Source organism: Vigna unguiculata, chromosome 2, assembly GCF_037176805.1.
Source record: "Vigna unguiculata cultivar grain cowpea cultivar isolate G323 ecotype 2 chromosome 2, ASM3717680v1, whole genome shotgun sequence".
Taxonomy (NCBI): domain Eukaryota; kingdom Viridiplantae; phylum Streptophyta; class Magnoliopsida; order Fabales; family Fabaceae; genus Vigna; species Vigna unguiculata.
In genome coordinates, this window is record NC_140793.1 from 31918036 (window position 1) to 31933721 (window position 15686).

The 15686-nt window shown below is 32.4% G+C and overlaps 2 protein-coding genes across 2 annotated transcripts; both read left to right on the plus strand.

The window, feature by feature from the left end:
• The first annotated feature begins 7123 nt into the window (after positions 1-7123).
• On the plus strand, positions 7124-10600 carry LOC114171661 (zinc finger protein GAI-ASSOCIATED FACTOR 1-like). The gene is made up of 4 exons (XM_028056542.2): positions 7124-7716; positions 7797-8193; positions 8287-8528; positions 9137-10600. Exons 1-4 carry the CDS (start codon positions 7593-7595, stop codon positions 9949-9951), a joined length of 1578 nt encoding a protein of 525 aa, XP_027912343.2. The 5' UTR covers positions 7124-7592; the 3' UTR covers positions 9952-10600.
• Positions 10601-12159: 1559 nt separating this feature from the next.
• Positions 12160-15649, plus strand: LOC114174284 (putative protein phosphatase 2C 80). The gene is made up of 5 exons (XM_028059099.2): positions 12160-12314; positions 12541-13254; positions 13466-13790; positions 14464-14613; positions 15131-15649. The coding sequence occupies exons 2-5, from the start codon at positions 12689-12691 to the stop codon at positions 15425-15427; spliced, it is 1338 nt and encodes a 445-aa protein (XP_027914900.1). The 5' UTR covers positions 12160-12314; positions 12541-12688; the 3' UTR covers positions 15428-15649.
• Positions 15650-15686: the final 37 nt, after the last annotated feature.

Below are 15686 nucleotides of genomic sequence, written 5' to 3' on the forward strand. Positions count from 1 at the left end.
AACAATAATAGTTAATACTATAATAAAATATAACAACTTCAAATATTATAGTGAAAACTATGCTATCACCATCACTCATATTTATTCAAGAACGTTGATTTCTTTGCTAAACAAATCCACCTTAAATTTAAAGTTTGTTGAGTTAATTACAACTGTTTTTTTTTTCATCAATGTTATTATTGTATTTATAGAATTGTGTTAAAAATCAATATAAATTAAATTTATCGATTCAATTGAACCATTAACTAAAGTAACAAGATCAATTTAGTTCAATTAAACCGCAAAATATTCGGAACAAGAATCGGTTTAAAAATTTATCTATACCAAATTGGATGATTAAGGTCGTTTTAAATGTTTTATTATTTTTCTAATAATAAACATTTGTAAAACACTGTTGCACTTGCACTGTAGATGACATCAGACACACTGTTGTACATCTTCTTCATAATAACAATGGTAGATGCAAAACTTCACTTTCACAATTCAACTAACGAAACTTGCAAGCTACATTATTATATTGAAAAATTAAGAAAAAAATATATATCCTTATTACATTAAACATATTTTTATTTTTAAGAAAAAAAATGTATAACTTTGAGACTATAACCAGGATAAAGTTTTGAGACTTGAAATATGAAATTATATTTTGTATATTTGTTTTATTCTTACATCATATATTTGTCTTACAAGTATTGTTTTACTGTAGTGTTGACTATTAAATATTGAACTATTGCTTTAATTGGTCCAGTGAAATAGTTTTAAGAATATTGGTGTGAAGCATCTTATGATTGATAGGTAATGAGTTTGATTTCTCATTTAAAACTGTATCATGCTTGTAAAAGTTATGACAAACTATTTTCTATTACCAATTTATATGAAATTATTAGTAAATATTCTTTTCTTTAATATGTAGTTAAAAGATTTTGGTCCTTTGTAGTGTAAAAAAATATGTTGTGAGAGGTTAACTTGTTAAATCAATTTTGATAAAGTAAAAATTTAATATCAAAATTTATTAATTTCTTCATTACCTTGAAGTATTTTTCAATTAGATCTGTTTATTATTAACATCATATCTGAATACTGTTGAAGTAAGATGAGTTGACCTAAAAGTAAACCTTTTTCGTTTCCGCATACGAGTATGATGGTTTGAAATTTAACATCACATATAAACATAATGAGACATTAAACTTAGACTAACAGCATGCCATGAGTGATCATCATATCGCAGGTTGCAAAAGATGAAATGTTGTACTTTGTATTCACATGCAAATCACATTGACCAAAGTCTGACACTACGGTTACGTCAAAACCTGAAAATACGCGAAACTGTTGAAAAGAATTATACGACTCTTTTTTATATATTAAAAGATATTACAAGAAAAAAATTGTGAGATATTTCATATAATTTAAATTATATTAAATCAATATAAATAAATATCATATTTTTTGAATTGTTTTTCAAAGTTGTATCAGACTTAAATAAAATATCTTATATGGTATATGAGTCATAATAATCTATTATATCAAAATTTGGATCTCTGTTACCGATTCTTTCGATATTCATGAATAAAAGTGTTGGAGGTTTAGTATTAATTAAACAGTTTTGTAATTACATTTAAATTCATTATTTTAATAAAAATATATATATAAGTATAGCTAATGATGTAAAAAAATCAACAGTAAAATTACATTTTCTTAGTTTTATATAAAACTATCTATTTGATTGAAATAATAATAATAATAATAAACAGTGGTTTGTAGGTCTTGAAGTGAATGTAAATTTATTTTTGCATATTTTGAATATTTGATGAAACAGATTTAGTATAATGGAAGTTGGAATAAAAGGCGAAATGATTGTGACAATAAGTAATAACTGCAAGGGATATGCTTATCTGAAAAGGGAAAAATATGTGTGTGTAAGAGAGTAGACGTAGCATTTAATAATTAGAGGATTAAGATTATGATGTGTCACATTCTAAGGTACTTGTTTGAAGGGACAAGACAAAATCACAAAAGATCAGCCTTAAACTTTGCAGTTAAAGTGGAGATTAATTAGTTTATGCTTTACATCGTCGAAGTTTAAAATACCACCATTATAATAATATACTTTCAACACCACACAACTTACAAAAAACACACCTATCCATACATTAAATTTATCGAGTTTTTCATTTATGGAGTAATCCACGACCAGAAAAATAAGGTAGTGGAAGATGAATTGGTGTATGTAGAGTATTGATTCTTTTTATTGGTTGGAAAGTAGTAAATAATGTTATTATGGCAATGAGGAGGAAATGAATTGGTGTATGTAGAGTGATAAATGAGAGAAAATAATAATAATAATAATAGAAAAAATGTGTGGACAGGTAGTAGCCATTGGTCATAGACAGCTTCTCATACTGCAACAGTGTACACACTGCACAACACGCTCCCTGATCTCAAACGAAGAAGAAAGAGAGAAAAACTGACACAAACTCATGTGTTGTACGTCTTTGACAAAGTCAGGACCACCATTCATACTGCCCAATTTTTCAACATTTTAAGGCCACTGGAAGACAACCACTTATGAAAGGTAGAGTAAACATATTATATCACATTAAATATTTTTATAAAATACATATTCAGTTTAACATAGATATAATTATCGATTTGGTTTTCAATTTTTTATTTATTTAATTTGATTTTTAAATTTTTGAAAGGTTCAATTTAGTATTTTATTTTATAAAGTTGATCAATTTAGTATTTTCAATTAACTTCAGTTCACGTCGTTTATATAGTGATGAATTTTCACTTAGCAACAAATTAAACAACTAATCTTAATATCATATTGAATACACATAATTAAGGAAACATCAAAAGAGAGATTAAAATGATGTTAACTACATTCAACAAATAAATCAACTCAATTAACAACTTCACTCACATTTTTATTGCACAGTGACAACTCACCAATGTACAAACGACGTTAACTGAAATATAACGAGAGGTACTAAATTGAACCACTTTAAAAAATAAGGATATCAAATTGCATCTTTCAAAAACTCAGGGACCAAATTGAACATTCCAAACATTCGAGGACCAAATTGAACTAACTCAAAAAATTGAGGGACCAAATCAATAATTATACATAATAGATAATAATTTTGTAATTTTTTTCTTATTATACTCAAAATTAAATATATTAATACATGTTGTATTTAATTAAAGTTGCATCGGTTTATAAGATGAAGTTTGCATCTCACTTATATACTATAAAATACTATAAATTAATGGAAAAAATCTCATTAGGATAAGTTTTTCTTTAAACAATGGCTCTGATATCATGTTAGAGGTGGAGTTTAAGCCTAATTTAATCTCACAAAATCAACTTGTAAAGTAAGATTTGCACCTCACTTATATATTATGAAACTGTCTCGTCTCTAATGAACGTGGAACTTCTAACAAATTAAAAGAAAAATAAATACATGTTTAATTTGTAATTACATTAACTCAATATAAGTTCCACTTTTTAAACTGTGTATCTAAATTTAAAAGTGAAACTTTGATAACCTGAAGATTGGAAAACCTTAATTTTAAAAGCTGAGTGAGTGATTTGAAGTTATGGTGTGGATCTGAGATACTCTAGCATGAAATGCAACAGTGGCAAATGAAGAATAATGGTGGTGAAAATGTTTGAATGGTCCACAAAACTTAAAGTTTCAGTCTATTATAGATAAGGATATTTGACTTTTCTTCTTCTCCTTTAAATAGGAAGGTAAGTTCTTTTAGCTATGGACCATTCTCATTGAAATAATATTTGTTGGAAACTAGAAGTTACATGAAATATGTATAGAGGTTAAAAAAGGGTCATTTTTAAATGTAACAAGAAACTAAAAGGTATAAAATTTAGTTCGATGAATAAGTAATTTTAGTGAATGACTGATATAAAAGTGATATGATGTAAGTAATGAGAACATGGAATAAGGAGAAGTATCAGTTAAGTCTGTGTAAATATGCCTTAATCTTTTTAGATTGAGTTAAAATGTATACTTGAAAATTAAGGTTTGAATATTTATTTTTTCTTGTGGTTTTATGGATGTGTAATCTTAATCTCTGTAAAATTTTATTATAATTTTTAAGATTAAGAGTTTCTATGAAATTTTAATTTTATAACATTAAACAATTTTGATCTACTATTGATATAATATCCAATTGTTAAAAGAAGATATTGCCATAACCTTTAAAATAACTATATTAAAGTTAATTATCAAATTTATTTGTAATATCTTACGCAGTTAAATAGTCGATGTAGCTATTACTTGCATATAACTTATTTTTAAACCATGATACATATTATAATTATATTAAATCTTTTTAGTTTTAAAACACCGAATAATCAAAGTTATAATTTGGAAAGTGCGTATCTTGACTCAAACTTTTTCTTTTCAAATAAACATTAATAAAATAAAATGTGATTATCATAACTTAACTATTCAATGACGGTGTCTTAAACCATAAATAACATTCTATAGAAAACAAACTGTTTTACATTTTTATAAAATTTAATTATCTAATAATTGATGTAATTGAATTTTTAAAAATATTAAGAGAAATTATACATAATTATATATATTGAATTTTTAAAAATATTAAGAGAAATTATACACAATTATATATATATATATATATATATATATATATATATATATATATATATATATATATATATATATATATATATATATATATATATAAACAAATGTCTCCCTAAATAATCTTACGAGCGGATTAGTTCATGTTTAGTAGATATAAATTTTAAATAGATAAAAAATAAAAGTTGTATGAATAGGTATATTTGGTTTTTTTATTAAATTGTAATTTTTTTCTAAAAGTTTAGAAGATAATCAGATTCTCATTTTATGTTGCCAAGATAATAGTGAGGATGAATATGATATTATATTTTTTATTTTGATAAATGGCTTTTTTAGTAAGGATTTTATCTCTCTTTTTTCATAATTTTTAGGTGGTTTGTAGATGAGAGATATTGTTGGTGTTTGGTTTGACGGTTAAAGATCTTTTAGTAATTTATTGAGATATTTGGAAGAGTAAAAAGAAAGGTGTTGTTATACACATCTACAAACTGAGAGAAGTTATTGGTTATATATATATATATATATATATATATATATATATATATATATATATTGAACATCAATATGAGCATGTGAAGATATTGTTTATTATGATGCAATTAATTACAGATGAAAGATTTTATATTGATTATCTAAATGTTTGGATAAATATATTATTTTTACTTAAATATTGGTTAGTATGGAGATTAATATTAATGTACATGTGTTTCGGTGTGACTTAATCACAATATAATAGTTAGAATGATTTTCTTTTATCGTCACTATATCTATATCTAAAGTGAAAACATGTATGTTAAAGCCATATATCTCGAATAAAGATTTGTAGCATTTTTTTTATTTGTAATTATTAATTGTTAGTTTTTGTCGGTGAAAAGTTAAACTCACAACATCAAATAAATATTATTTTTCTAAATTGTTACTAGGAGTGATCAAACTCATGAGTGAAAACAATATTTAAACAACTCTATCTCACTTGTTTGAAGTAGATAAAATTTAGGTAATAACTTAATTGCTCATGCATTAAGTTTTGCGAGTGATTTTTAGGTTTTGAAATATATCAAGTCATACAATTATGTGTTTATATTTATGTAATTGTAACATTATTTAAGCCTCGGTATAATGTATTTTAAGTTTTGAAAACTTATATAATACACTAGGTGTAACAAAAGTCTCGTATTGATTAAATATAAAATCAATTATATTATATATATACATATATATATATATATATATATATTTAATATAATATTAGAGTAAGAGAAAGTGAGAAAGTATTTTTTAATTATAAAAACCAAATTCATTCAACTTAAAATAGTACTTAAAATAGTTTGGTCAATCAAACCTGTTTTAAAATAGGAATTAAAGAAGAAATAGGTTGAGAATAAAAAAATCGGTTTACATGATGAAATTACTTTTGAACAAAATTGTTTTTAGTTAAAAGAATTCCAGAATTAAATATTTTTATTTCAAAACCAGAATAGAACGAAATTTTAATATAGTTATTTTTTCCGTAAAAAGTAATTACAATTATAAAGAAGTTTCATGTCTCGATAGAAGTTACTTTAATACAATCTGACGAACCAAACTTTAAATCCATATTTTAATTTTAAATGAGACGCTTACAACTTGATGTCTAACTTATATATTGATTAAGATTTTCTTTAAAAGAAAGACACATGTTGGGAAAAAGTTAGCTAAATATGCTTCAATTAAACATATATTTTGTTCCGTAGTTAACTTCTTAACATTAAATAAAATATACCAGTTTTATTCAAAACTAGGTTAATTAATATATCAGTATTGTGAAAAATTATTTGTGAAGCCGAAAAAAAATGGATATGAGGAAAGTAACTATTCGAAATGGTATTTATTTCTAAAAGTAATGGACTAGCTGTCTATTAAAAGTGATTTTAAATAATACTTTTCAACGAGTATCTTCTTATTTTTCATTTGTATATTTCACACTCGTAATAATTTTAATAAATTACTTTCATTTTACATAAAATCTACTGCTTTAGTAAATGTTTTAAAAGAAGTGGTTTTATTTATTGTTTCTCCAAAACTCTGAATGAGCAATCGCTGTCGGTTCTTACAGAATTCGCATCCAAACAAATCACAAAACGACAAACATTTGAGTAAACCCTTTCTTCCATGTGTCCAACACTGTGCTGTACTCCGCATTGCAAATTGCACCATTCCTTCAACAACTTCATTCAACATACCAACTTCAACGCGCAAAGTTTCACTCCCACAACACAACAGAAACACACGCACACTCTCTCTCCTCGTATATTTTAGTATAACAGTATTGTATTGTACATGTACTATTGCTATACTACAATTTCTCTAATCTCCAAGCACGACCCAGACAAAAATAAAAAAAACAGGTCTGACATCACCTTACTCACACAACCTCCTCTTCATTACTACTAATTAATCATACTTAACATCTTCTAATTTTTATTGCCCCGCGACTTTCCCATTTATCACCTCATTTTCTGATGACAAAAGTTACATCTTTGGAAACAACCAAGAGAAGAACCAACGAGATCGAGGACCTTCTGCAGCTTCTGCTTCTGCCTTTTTCTTCTTCCTGGGGTGCTGCCACCTGCTACTCTTTCTCTCCCAAAAATCAAACCTTAATTTATGCGATATTTGTTGGATCCAACTTCAGGAGCCGGCTACGCTTGTCCAATTGGGTCTAATCATTTGAGTTCTTCGGTTAACGTGAATTTTGGTCAGAGACCCAATCATCAGAGCCGGTTGGTGGTGGGTAAGTGAGAAAAAGGAGAATAAAAAGAAAGTTTGTAGGTTGACCGGTAGATAAGAGCAAAGGAGAGTGGAAACCCTAGAAGGAACCCATACAAGAAAAACGATCAAAAACCGAGACTTTCTCTGTGAGGGTAAATGCCCTTTAGATTTTTTTCCGTCTGAAAAATCCTAGAGCTGTTTAAGGTTCCCATGCCGGTTGACTTGGACAATGTTTCCACAGCTTCAGGGGAAGCTAGTGTGTCTTCCTCTGGCAATCAGACAGTGCCCCCAAAACCCACGACAAAGAAGAAGCGAAACCTTCCAGGAATGCCAGGTACAGCAAAAGATTTCATCAAGCATCACCGTGTTGTGTTGTTTTCTTATTTTTTATTTTTTGTTTGTGGGGTTATTCAGATCCGGATGCTGAGGTGATTGCTCTGTCTCCGAAGACCCTGATGGCGACGAACCGGTTCGTGTGTGAAATATGCAACAAGGGGTTTCAGAGGGACCAGAACCTTCAGCTTCATCGGAGGGGTCACAATCTGCCATGGAAGTTGAGGCAGAGGTCGAGCAAGGAGGTGAGGAAGAGGGTGTACGTGTGTCCCGAACCGACGTGCGTTCACCACGATCCTTCTAGAGCTTTGGGGGATCTCACTGGGATTAAGAAGCACTTCTGCAGAAAACACGGCGAGAAGAAGTGGAAATGCGACAAGTGCTCCAAGAAATACGCAGTTCAATCCGATTGGAAGGCTCACTCCAAGATTTGCGGTACCCGAGAGTATAAATGCGATTGTGGTACCCTCTTCTCAAGGTCTTAACTCTTTGCCTTTCACCCTTTGTGATACTGTTACCAAAGTTTTTATTTTGGGATTTGGGGTTTGTGAAAGTTTTGTTATTTTTGAAGGAGGGATAGCTTCATCACGCATAGGGCTTTTTGTGATGCGTTGGCAGAGGAAAGTGCGAGATCTCAGCCTCAGACTGCTGCAAAGGCTAGTCCCGAGTCAGATTCGAAGGCTGTAACCGGTGATTCGTCGCCTCCGGCGGCTGCAGCTGCGGCTACGCCTCCACCGCCTTCTGCTCCGCCGGCTAGTTCTAAGTCAAACAGTGTTGTTGTATCGTCGTCTGCTTTGCAGACACCAAATCCAGGTAGATAATATCCGAATCTGGAAAACATTGAAATCTACTTGGTCGTTTCTTTTGTCGCGTTTGATACGGTTAAAACTAGACCAACAAAGCATTTTGTTGTTTCTGTGAGTGGTGTTTTTCTTTTTCTCTCTCTGTGATCCTGGAGCTTACTGGTTTTTGTCTGTTATCGTCCTTTGTTTTCATCTGCTATTGGGTGTTTGTATATATTCATAACATCAGAGTAAGTGAAATGGGATTCGGAGAGCTAATTAAGTAATAAAATTATGTAAGTAATTAACTAATGGAAGTATAAAATAAACTATTGAAAAGGTGTTCTTTGGAACTGTGGGTGTAAACTATGCATTTGTGGACAAAGAAACTCATAAAAGATTCAAAAGCTAAAAGGAGAAAGAAAAGCTTTGTTTTTTGGGGGTGGAAGGGGGAGTGGATTTGAGAAAGGAAACCATTATTTGTTCTTTTCTTTTCAACTTTAACATAAAAGTAAAGACTCAAACTTTACAAGTCTTTGCAACGTTAGTGGCTGCTTCTTCACTCCTTAATTATTATCAACAGTAATATCATTCTTATTATTAATATTACTTCTACTTTCTCCCCTGTTTTGATCTCAGAGTTGCCAGAAAATTCCCCACAAGTCATAGAAGAACCGCAGGCCAATCCTGCTGTGAGTGGAAGCTGTAGCAGCTCCAGTACCAGTACCAGCACCACTAGCTCAACTAGCAACAGCAATGGCGGTGCTAGCAGCAGTGTATTTGCAAGCCTGTTTGCTTCATCAACAGCAACAGCATCGGCAACTGCGAGCCTCCAATCTCAAACACCAGCATTCACTGACCTAATCAGGGCCATGGGGCATCCAGATCATCCAGCAGACCTCTCAAGGCCTTCATCTTCGGAGCCCATTTCTCTGTGCCTTGCTACCAATCACGGGTCATCCATTTTTGGAACAGGATTGCAGGAGTGCCGTCAATATGCCCCGCCGCCACAGCCAGCCATGTCTGCCACTGCTTTGCTACAGAAAGCCGCCCAAATGGGTGCAGCTGCCACAAATGCCTCTTTTCTTCGCGGATTAGGCATAGTGTCTTCTGCTTCAACCTCATCAGGTCAGCAAGATAGTTTGCAATGGGGTCAGCAGCCAGGGGAACCGGAGGGTGCCTCAGTTCCTGCAGGTCTTGGACTCGGGCTTCCCTGTGATGGCAGCTCTGGACTGAAGGAGTTAATGATGGGGACACCCTCTGTGTTTGGTCCAAAACAGACCACCCTTGATTTTCTCGGGCTGGGAATGGCTGCAGGGGGCAACCCCGGTGGAGGCTTATCGGCACTGATCACCTCAATTGGTGGCAGTCTGGATGTTACTGCTGCTGCAGCAGCAGCAGCATCCTTTGGTAATGGAGAATTCCCTGGCAAGGATATTGGGAGGAGTACTTGATATTTTGGGTGCAAGGAGCCAAGAACAATATTTTTCAGGGCGAGAAGTTCTGGTTTGTACAGAGTTATATGGTCCATTGTACAATGTGAAGTTGCAGTGCAATTGGGGGAGGATTAGTAAGATGTAGTAATGCTCATATTGAGCAGTGCCACTCGCAATGCGCTTCAAGGGTCCTTTCGGATTATCTGATGCATCTAATGTGAGGGGAAAAGAATGTATATTTATTATTATATTAAAGAAAATGCACGGAGAGTCTTCTTTCCATGAGTAATGGCACGAGTTACAATAATATGTTTGCTATGGACCACTGGATCTGGTGAATTAAGATGTTGTGTAAAAGGTTGAAATTGATGTTGGGTTGGTGCCATATAGAAGACAACAACCAGAGATGTTTTTTCTTCTTGGCCATCTACAGTTTTGAATTGATCAAGCTGTGAATTAGTTCCGATGTTGGATAATTTGTTTGGTCCATAGCTGTAGCTTGTAGACATAAATCAGGAAACTTTGATGTTTTCTTTTACTGTTAGCAGTAAATGGTTGGTTGAATATTTATCGTCAATATGCATTGTCATTATGTTGTGAAGGAGTGTTATTCCATTGAAGTTCAAAATTTTCCCCATGAATCAAATTCCACGTTATTCTTGCTTCTTGGATGCAATTGCAACTTTTGTCTATAAAAGATTATAATGGCGGCAATTCCCTGGGAATAAAAAGAGGGATGAAAGTGAAGGCAGAATTCAAAGAAAAGAAGTTGCGAATGTAATAAATAGTAAGGTGCCCCAGTTGCATAAGCAACAAGACTCTTGGCATTTGTATCATATCAGCATGAAAAAACCTATGCAGATCCGTGTCATCTAGCCCCCAATAAGTGTGAATGTGAGGTGGTGGCTTTTAAGTTCTACTTTTGGTCAAAGTCACTGAGCTGCATTCATTGACAAAAAAGTACGGCGTTTTCCCAGCTTCAACGGCGAACCTTTGTTTCATTATCATTGATTTGTCGTTTTCTTTTTTCCTTTTTACGTGTCTTAGCCTCCACAACCACAACTAACGTATGCTGTTCACCTCTTCCTTTGTGTCTTTCTATATTGGTATTTGGGACACACTAAAAAGCGCTTAAGAGAACTTGTAATAGATATGTTTAAGGAATTTACTTGGAAATGAAGATACATGACGACTAAATAATTGATATTATGCCACATTTATGAGTTGCAACTAACAAAAATATATTTGTTTTATAACAATTTATTTTAACCAATGAGTTAGATTCTCAAGAACATTAGAAAAGTCTTTGTTTCCGGCCACAAACTTGAGAAGGAAAGTAAGGAATAGAAAGTTTGAAAAATGAGACATTAAATCATGAAAAACATCAATGATAATGATAAGTTACAAAGAAAGTCACCCATAAGGTTGTGATATTAATCTATAAACGAGAAACACAATAAGTTAAATGAGATACATAATTCATTAGCGATTAGGTTTAAATAAAATGTAATAAAATATTTATTTTTATTACAATTTAATAAATAATTATATAAAATATTATGATAATAAATAAAATAATTTTAAGTTTTACATTTTATATTTTATATTCTGTGAAGTCAATTATTTTAATATCTGATAATTAATTTATGAAAAACTTTAAATTCAATCAATTAAATAGTAAATTATTTTAATTTTTAAAATTGGTGTGCCAAAAAAAAATTAGACATCATTTGTAATTAGTTATTTAAACAAATTAAATTTTAGTTTTAAAATAATTTTAATACTGTTGTTTATTTCATAAAATAATTACTTCATAATTAGTTATCTTTTCATCTTTATTCATATTTATTTTCATTAAATTTTAATTAAGAACGTTTTAATATTCTATTTTATTATTTAATTAATTCAATATATATTTTATCACAACAATTTAATCAACTACAATTTTTTTAATCATTTTCTTTCACTTTGTCTTAATTAAAATTATTTCATTTTTTATTCTTTTATTTCTTTTACTAGTCTTTCAAATCCAAAGAATTTAAAGGGGTTGTACGTTGTCTTCAAAGATAGAAGTTGACCTTTTTATATTTTGATCAGTACCCCATTATTTAATGTTAATGTCAGTTTAATGAGACTTAAGTGAAATTTCGAAAGCATTTTCCAATATTAGAATGCGAGTGAACCTTAAACCCGTAAAAGAAAAAAAAAAGTAATTATTTTTCTTTGTTCTCAAGGAAATAGAAAAAAAAAAAAAAAAAAAGAGGGAGTGGAATTTGATAGCGTTAAACTTAAAACTGTGTCCCCACACTTTTTAGGTTTTTGTGGAGCTGGGCACAAGTAAGACACCCACAACGGAAGACAAAAGCGCGATTTCGTAACCTGTAAGAATCAATTTAATTCTTCAAACTTATTCTTTACAATTCTCATGTATTTTTCCTTTTGTCTCAATCAATTTGATTTTGCTCTCTCGTTATTGCTGAACCCTTCACTTCGTGTATTCTCTTCTGGTCCGATTATTTAGTACCTATTCTTTACAATCTGGTGGCGTGCTTCATTCCGTGAAGTTGGAAGCTTTGAATAATATTTGTTCAAATTTCAATGTTTCAGAATCTGGGTGCGATTCATTTCCTCCATAGTAAGGTTTAGTGGGAGGCTGAAAAAGGAATGCTATTTTTTAATTCAAATCACAGGCTAGGATCCACGTTCTTCTTCAAGGGGGAAACTGAATTAAAGTCGTTTGGTACAAGGGATTAAGATGATGCCTGGCATTTTCTCAAGGCCGAATGCTACCATTTACTGTCGCATTCGGGAAGCATTGACTCGGCAACAAGGGGTACCGGCATTCTTGTATAGAAGTTCAGGGTTGTCTCTTTGTTCACTGTATTCAACTTTCTTTTTGCCCGGTTCAATTCATTGCTCTTCAAGCCACACGCTTATCCCAAAATCAATGGCTACTGCTTCCCATTGCAATGCTGTGCTGGGAGATGTTTATGTTAATGGTTTAATCTCAGGTTGTGCTAGTGTGCAAGACTTCACAAAGCCTGCTGTTGTGTCCTTCAAAGACAAAAATCTTAAAGGCTGCCTAAGGGGTAGCGGGAATCTAAGGAGACCACAACCTTCGTTTGGTTCTTTGAGTTTTGGTAGTTCTACTTTTGATGGTAATTGGAGGATCCGGGATTTCAGTTTGCTTCATGGATCATGGCTCAAGAATTTCTCTACCTCTTCTTCTGCCTGCCCCTCAGCTGGGGCTGCTCGTGCTGTCTCTTTTGATGGCAGCCCTCCCGATGAACAGCTTGCAAATTCCTCTTTTTCACCTGACGAGTACGTGATCATGTTCTTTTTATTCTGAATTCTGTTTCTGCATGAATTGCTTTTAAATAACATAATGTGATATCAAATTCACTTCCATGAATGAAGCTTGGCATGAGTCAAATTTTGCTAATAGGTTGTTAGTAGAAGATTATACTTACAAAATTATCTATATTTCTGACAGCTGATACTTATCTAGAGTATTGGGGATTATTAATTTCAGAACTACTGTTGGTGGCAAGACCTTGAAGATGTTGTCAGGATCATGTTATCTACCGCATCCAGATAAGGAGGAGACAGGAGGAGAGGATGCTCATTTTATTTGCGCAGATGAACATGCAATTGGTGTTGCTGATGGTGTGGGTGGCTGGGCTGACGTTGGTGTTAATTCAGGACTGTTTTCCCGGGAACTTATATCCAATTCAGTGAGAGCAATTCAAGAGGAGCCCCAAGGTTCTTTTAATCCAACAAGGGTGTTAGAGAAGGCTCATTCAAATACAAAGGCTAAGGGTTCATCAACAGCTTGTATTGTTGCCCTTACTGATAAGGTATTCCATTTTCTCATTCTGAACTTTGTAAAGAAGAATAGTCTTGTCCACTTGTGAGTGAACTTAAACATCATCCATGTTTTATGCCTACTGAATATTAGGTGTTTTTCTTTTGTTCTCTAATGCATCAACATTAAAGTTTTCTACAATTTTACCTGTCCCCGGTATATTGGAAATTGTTGTCTGGTATAATGCATTATGCCAACAGTTATCCTGTATAGAAATGCGTGCCATTTGAAGTAATATTGTGTACAGTATCAAATTGGGTTGAAGATTACAATAACTTTCCTATTGAACATGTCTCCCACCAAGCTATTTTAAAGTCAAAAGATAAGTTGCTTCAGCTTATGGACTTAAAAGCATGCTGGGACTTCTAACCAGCTTTTTCTTTATTATTTGGTGCGTTCTGCTCTGCAATAATAGCATAGATATGATCATGTGCGCTGATACTTTTTCTTAAATATTCTATAAACAGCTCTTAAGTCTCAAGTTCTTTTATATAATGTCCGATTGGTGTTTTAGCTGCCACTTGATGGACTGAAGCTACCTCATTCGCAGCGAGTAAAGTTATTGTTACTAGTAAATTTGGTGGACTACATTTTTGAGCTGGTATAAAAGGAAAATGTAACAAACTGATTTATTTTCATTCTTGGTTGTTGGTTTCTTGGTCCAGGGACTACATGCTATTAATTTGGGCGACAGTGGATTTATTGTGGTTAGAGATGGATGCACCATTTTCCAGTCCCCTGTCCAACAACATGACTTCAATTTCACATATCAGTTGGAGAGTGGCTATGGAGGTGATCTACCCAGCTCTGCGGAGGTAAAGTACACTCATCAACATTGTTAATGGGATTTTGTTTTATTTGGCTTTGCGTTCACGTTCAGCAGGGATAATAAAGGCTTATTTGTGTAGTTATTTTTGTGCAAATATTTCGTGGGGAAACTTGGGCATGCTGGTAGGAAAGGTGGAAATTATGGAGAGGTGTGAAAATTGAGAGATTTTGATTTTTGTTAAACAGTACTTGGTAGAAGGGGTGAAAAATGAGAATAAAGTGCACCCAGTTGTCATCCTTTTCACATTTTCCCTCCAGTGGTCGATTGTAAGATGATCTGCATTTCATGTTTTTTGCAGCTCTGATTTTATTTTTTCCACATCCACCTATACCAAGCAAATATATTGTCTAATAGACCATTTTTTCGTTTCTCCCTTCAATGTGGTGCTAGTATTATTCCTTAAGATGCCTAACGGTAGATGAAGTTTAATGTTCTTCTCTTAATTATGTGACTTTATGAAAGTAAAAGAATTTCAGCATATTTTTTTGCTATAATGTATTCAGGTTTTTACCATACCCGTTGCTTCAGGAGATGTAGTCATTGCTGGAACAGATGGCTTATTTGACAATCTGTACAATAGTGAGATCACTGCAGTTGTTGTACATGCAATTAGGGCTGGACTAGAGCCCCAAGTAACTGCTCAGAAGATAGCAGCACTGGCTCGTCAGAGAGCGCTGGACCCGAGCAGGCCGACACCATTTTCTACTGCTGCTCAGGAGGCTGGCTTCCGTTATTATGGTGGCAAACTTGATGACATTACTGTTGTTGTCTCATACATATCTGGCTCACTTAGCGAGTGAGTTTTTGGCCATCTTCACGTAGTCTCATTTTTGTTCTACATGGCCATTCACTTTTCAAACTCAATGAACTCCTATTTTGCATTCTCAAACTTGAGTTTCCCTGCTACCCTAGTAAATCTTGTTACTACAAAAGGGTCGTTTCGGGTTTACTTCCTTTCTTTGTATACAGTAAGAATTTGGAAAAGACAACTAAACGGCTTTCTTTATATTTTTCTTGGTCAATCCATGAAATTGTCAATTAAATATTATGAACTGAACG

Excerpts from the sequence above, each read along its gene's own strand:
- LOC114171661 (XM_028056542.2), top strand. The coding sequence starts at position 7,593 with ATGCCGGTTGACTTGGACAATGTTTCCACAGCTTCAGGGGAAGCTAGT. Across the intron at positions 7,717-7,796 it reads AAACCTTCCAGGAATGCCAG|ATCCGGATGCTGAGGTGATT; the intron begins GTACAGCAAAAG and ends GGGGTTATTCAG. Across the intron at positions 8,194-8,286 it reads TGTGGTACCCTCTTCTCAAG|GAGGGATAGCTTCATCACGC; the intron begins GTCTTAACTCTT and ends TTATTTTTGAAG.
- LOC114174284 (XM_028059099.2), top strand. The coding sequence starts at position 12,689 with ATGATGCCTGGCATTTTCTCAAGGCCGAATGCTACCATTTACTGTCGC. Across the intron at positions 13,255-13,465 it reads TCCTCTTTTTCACCTGACGA|AACTACTGTTGGTGGCAAGA; the intron begins GTACGTGATCAT and ends TATTAATTTCAG. Across the intron at positions 13,791-14,463 it reads TTGTTGCCCTTACTGATAAG|GGACTACATGCTATTAATTT; the intron begins GTATTCCATTTT and ends TTCTTGGTCCAG.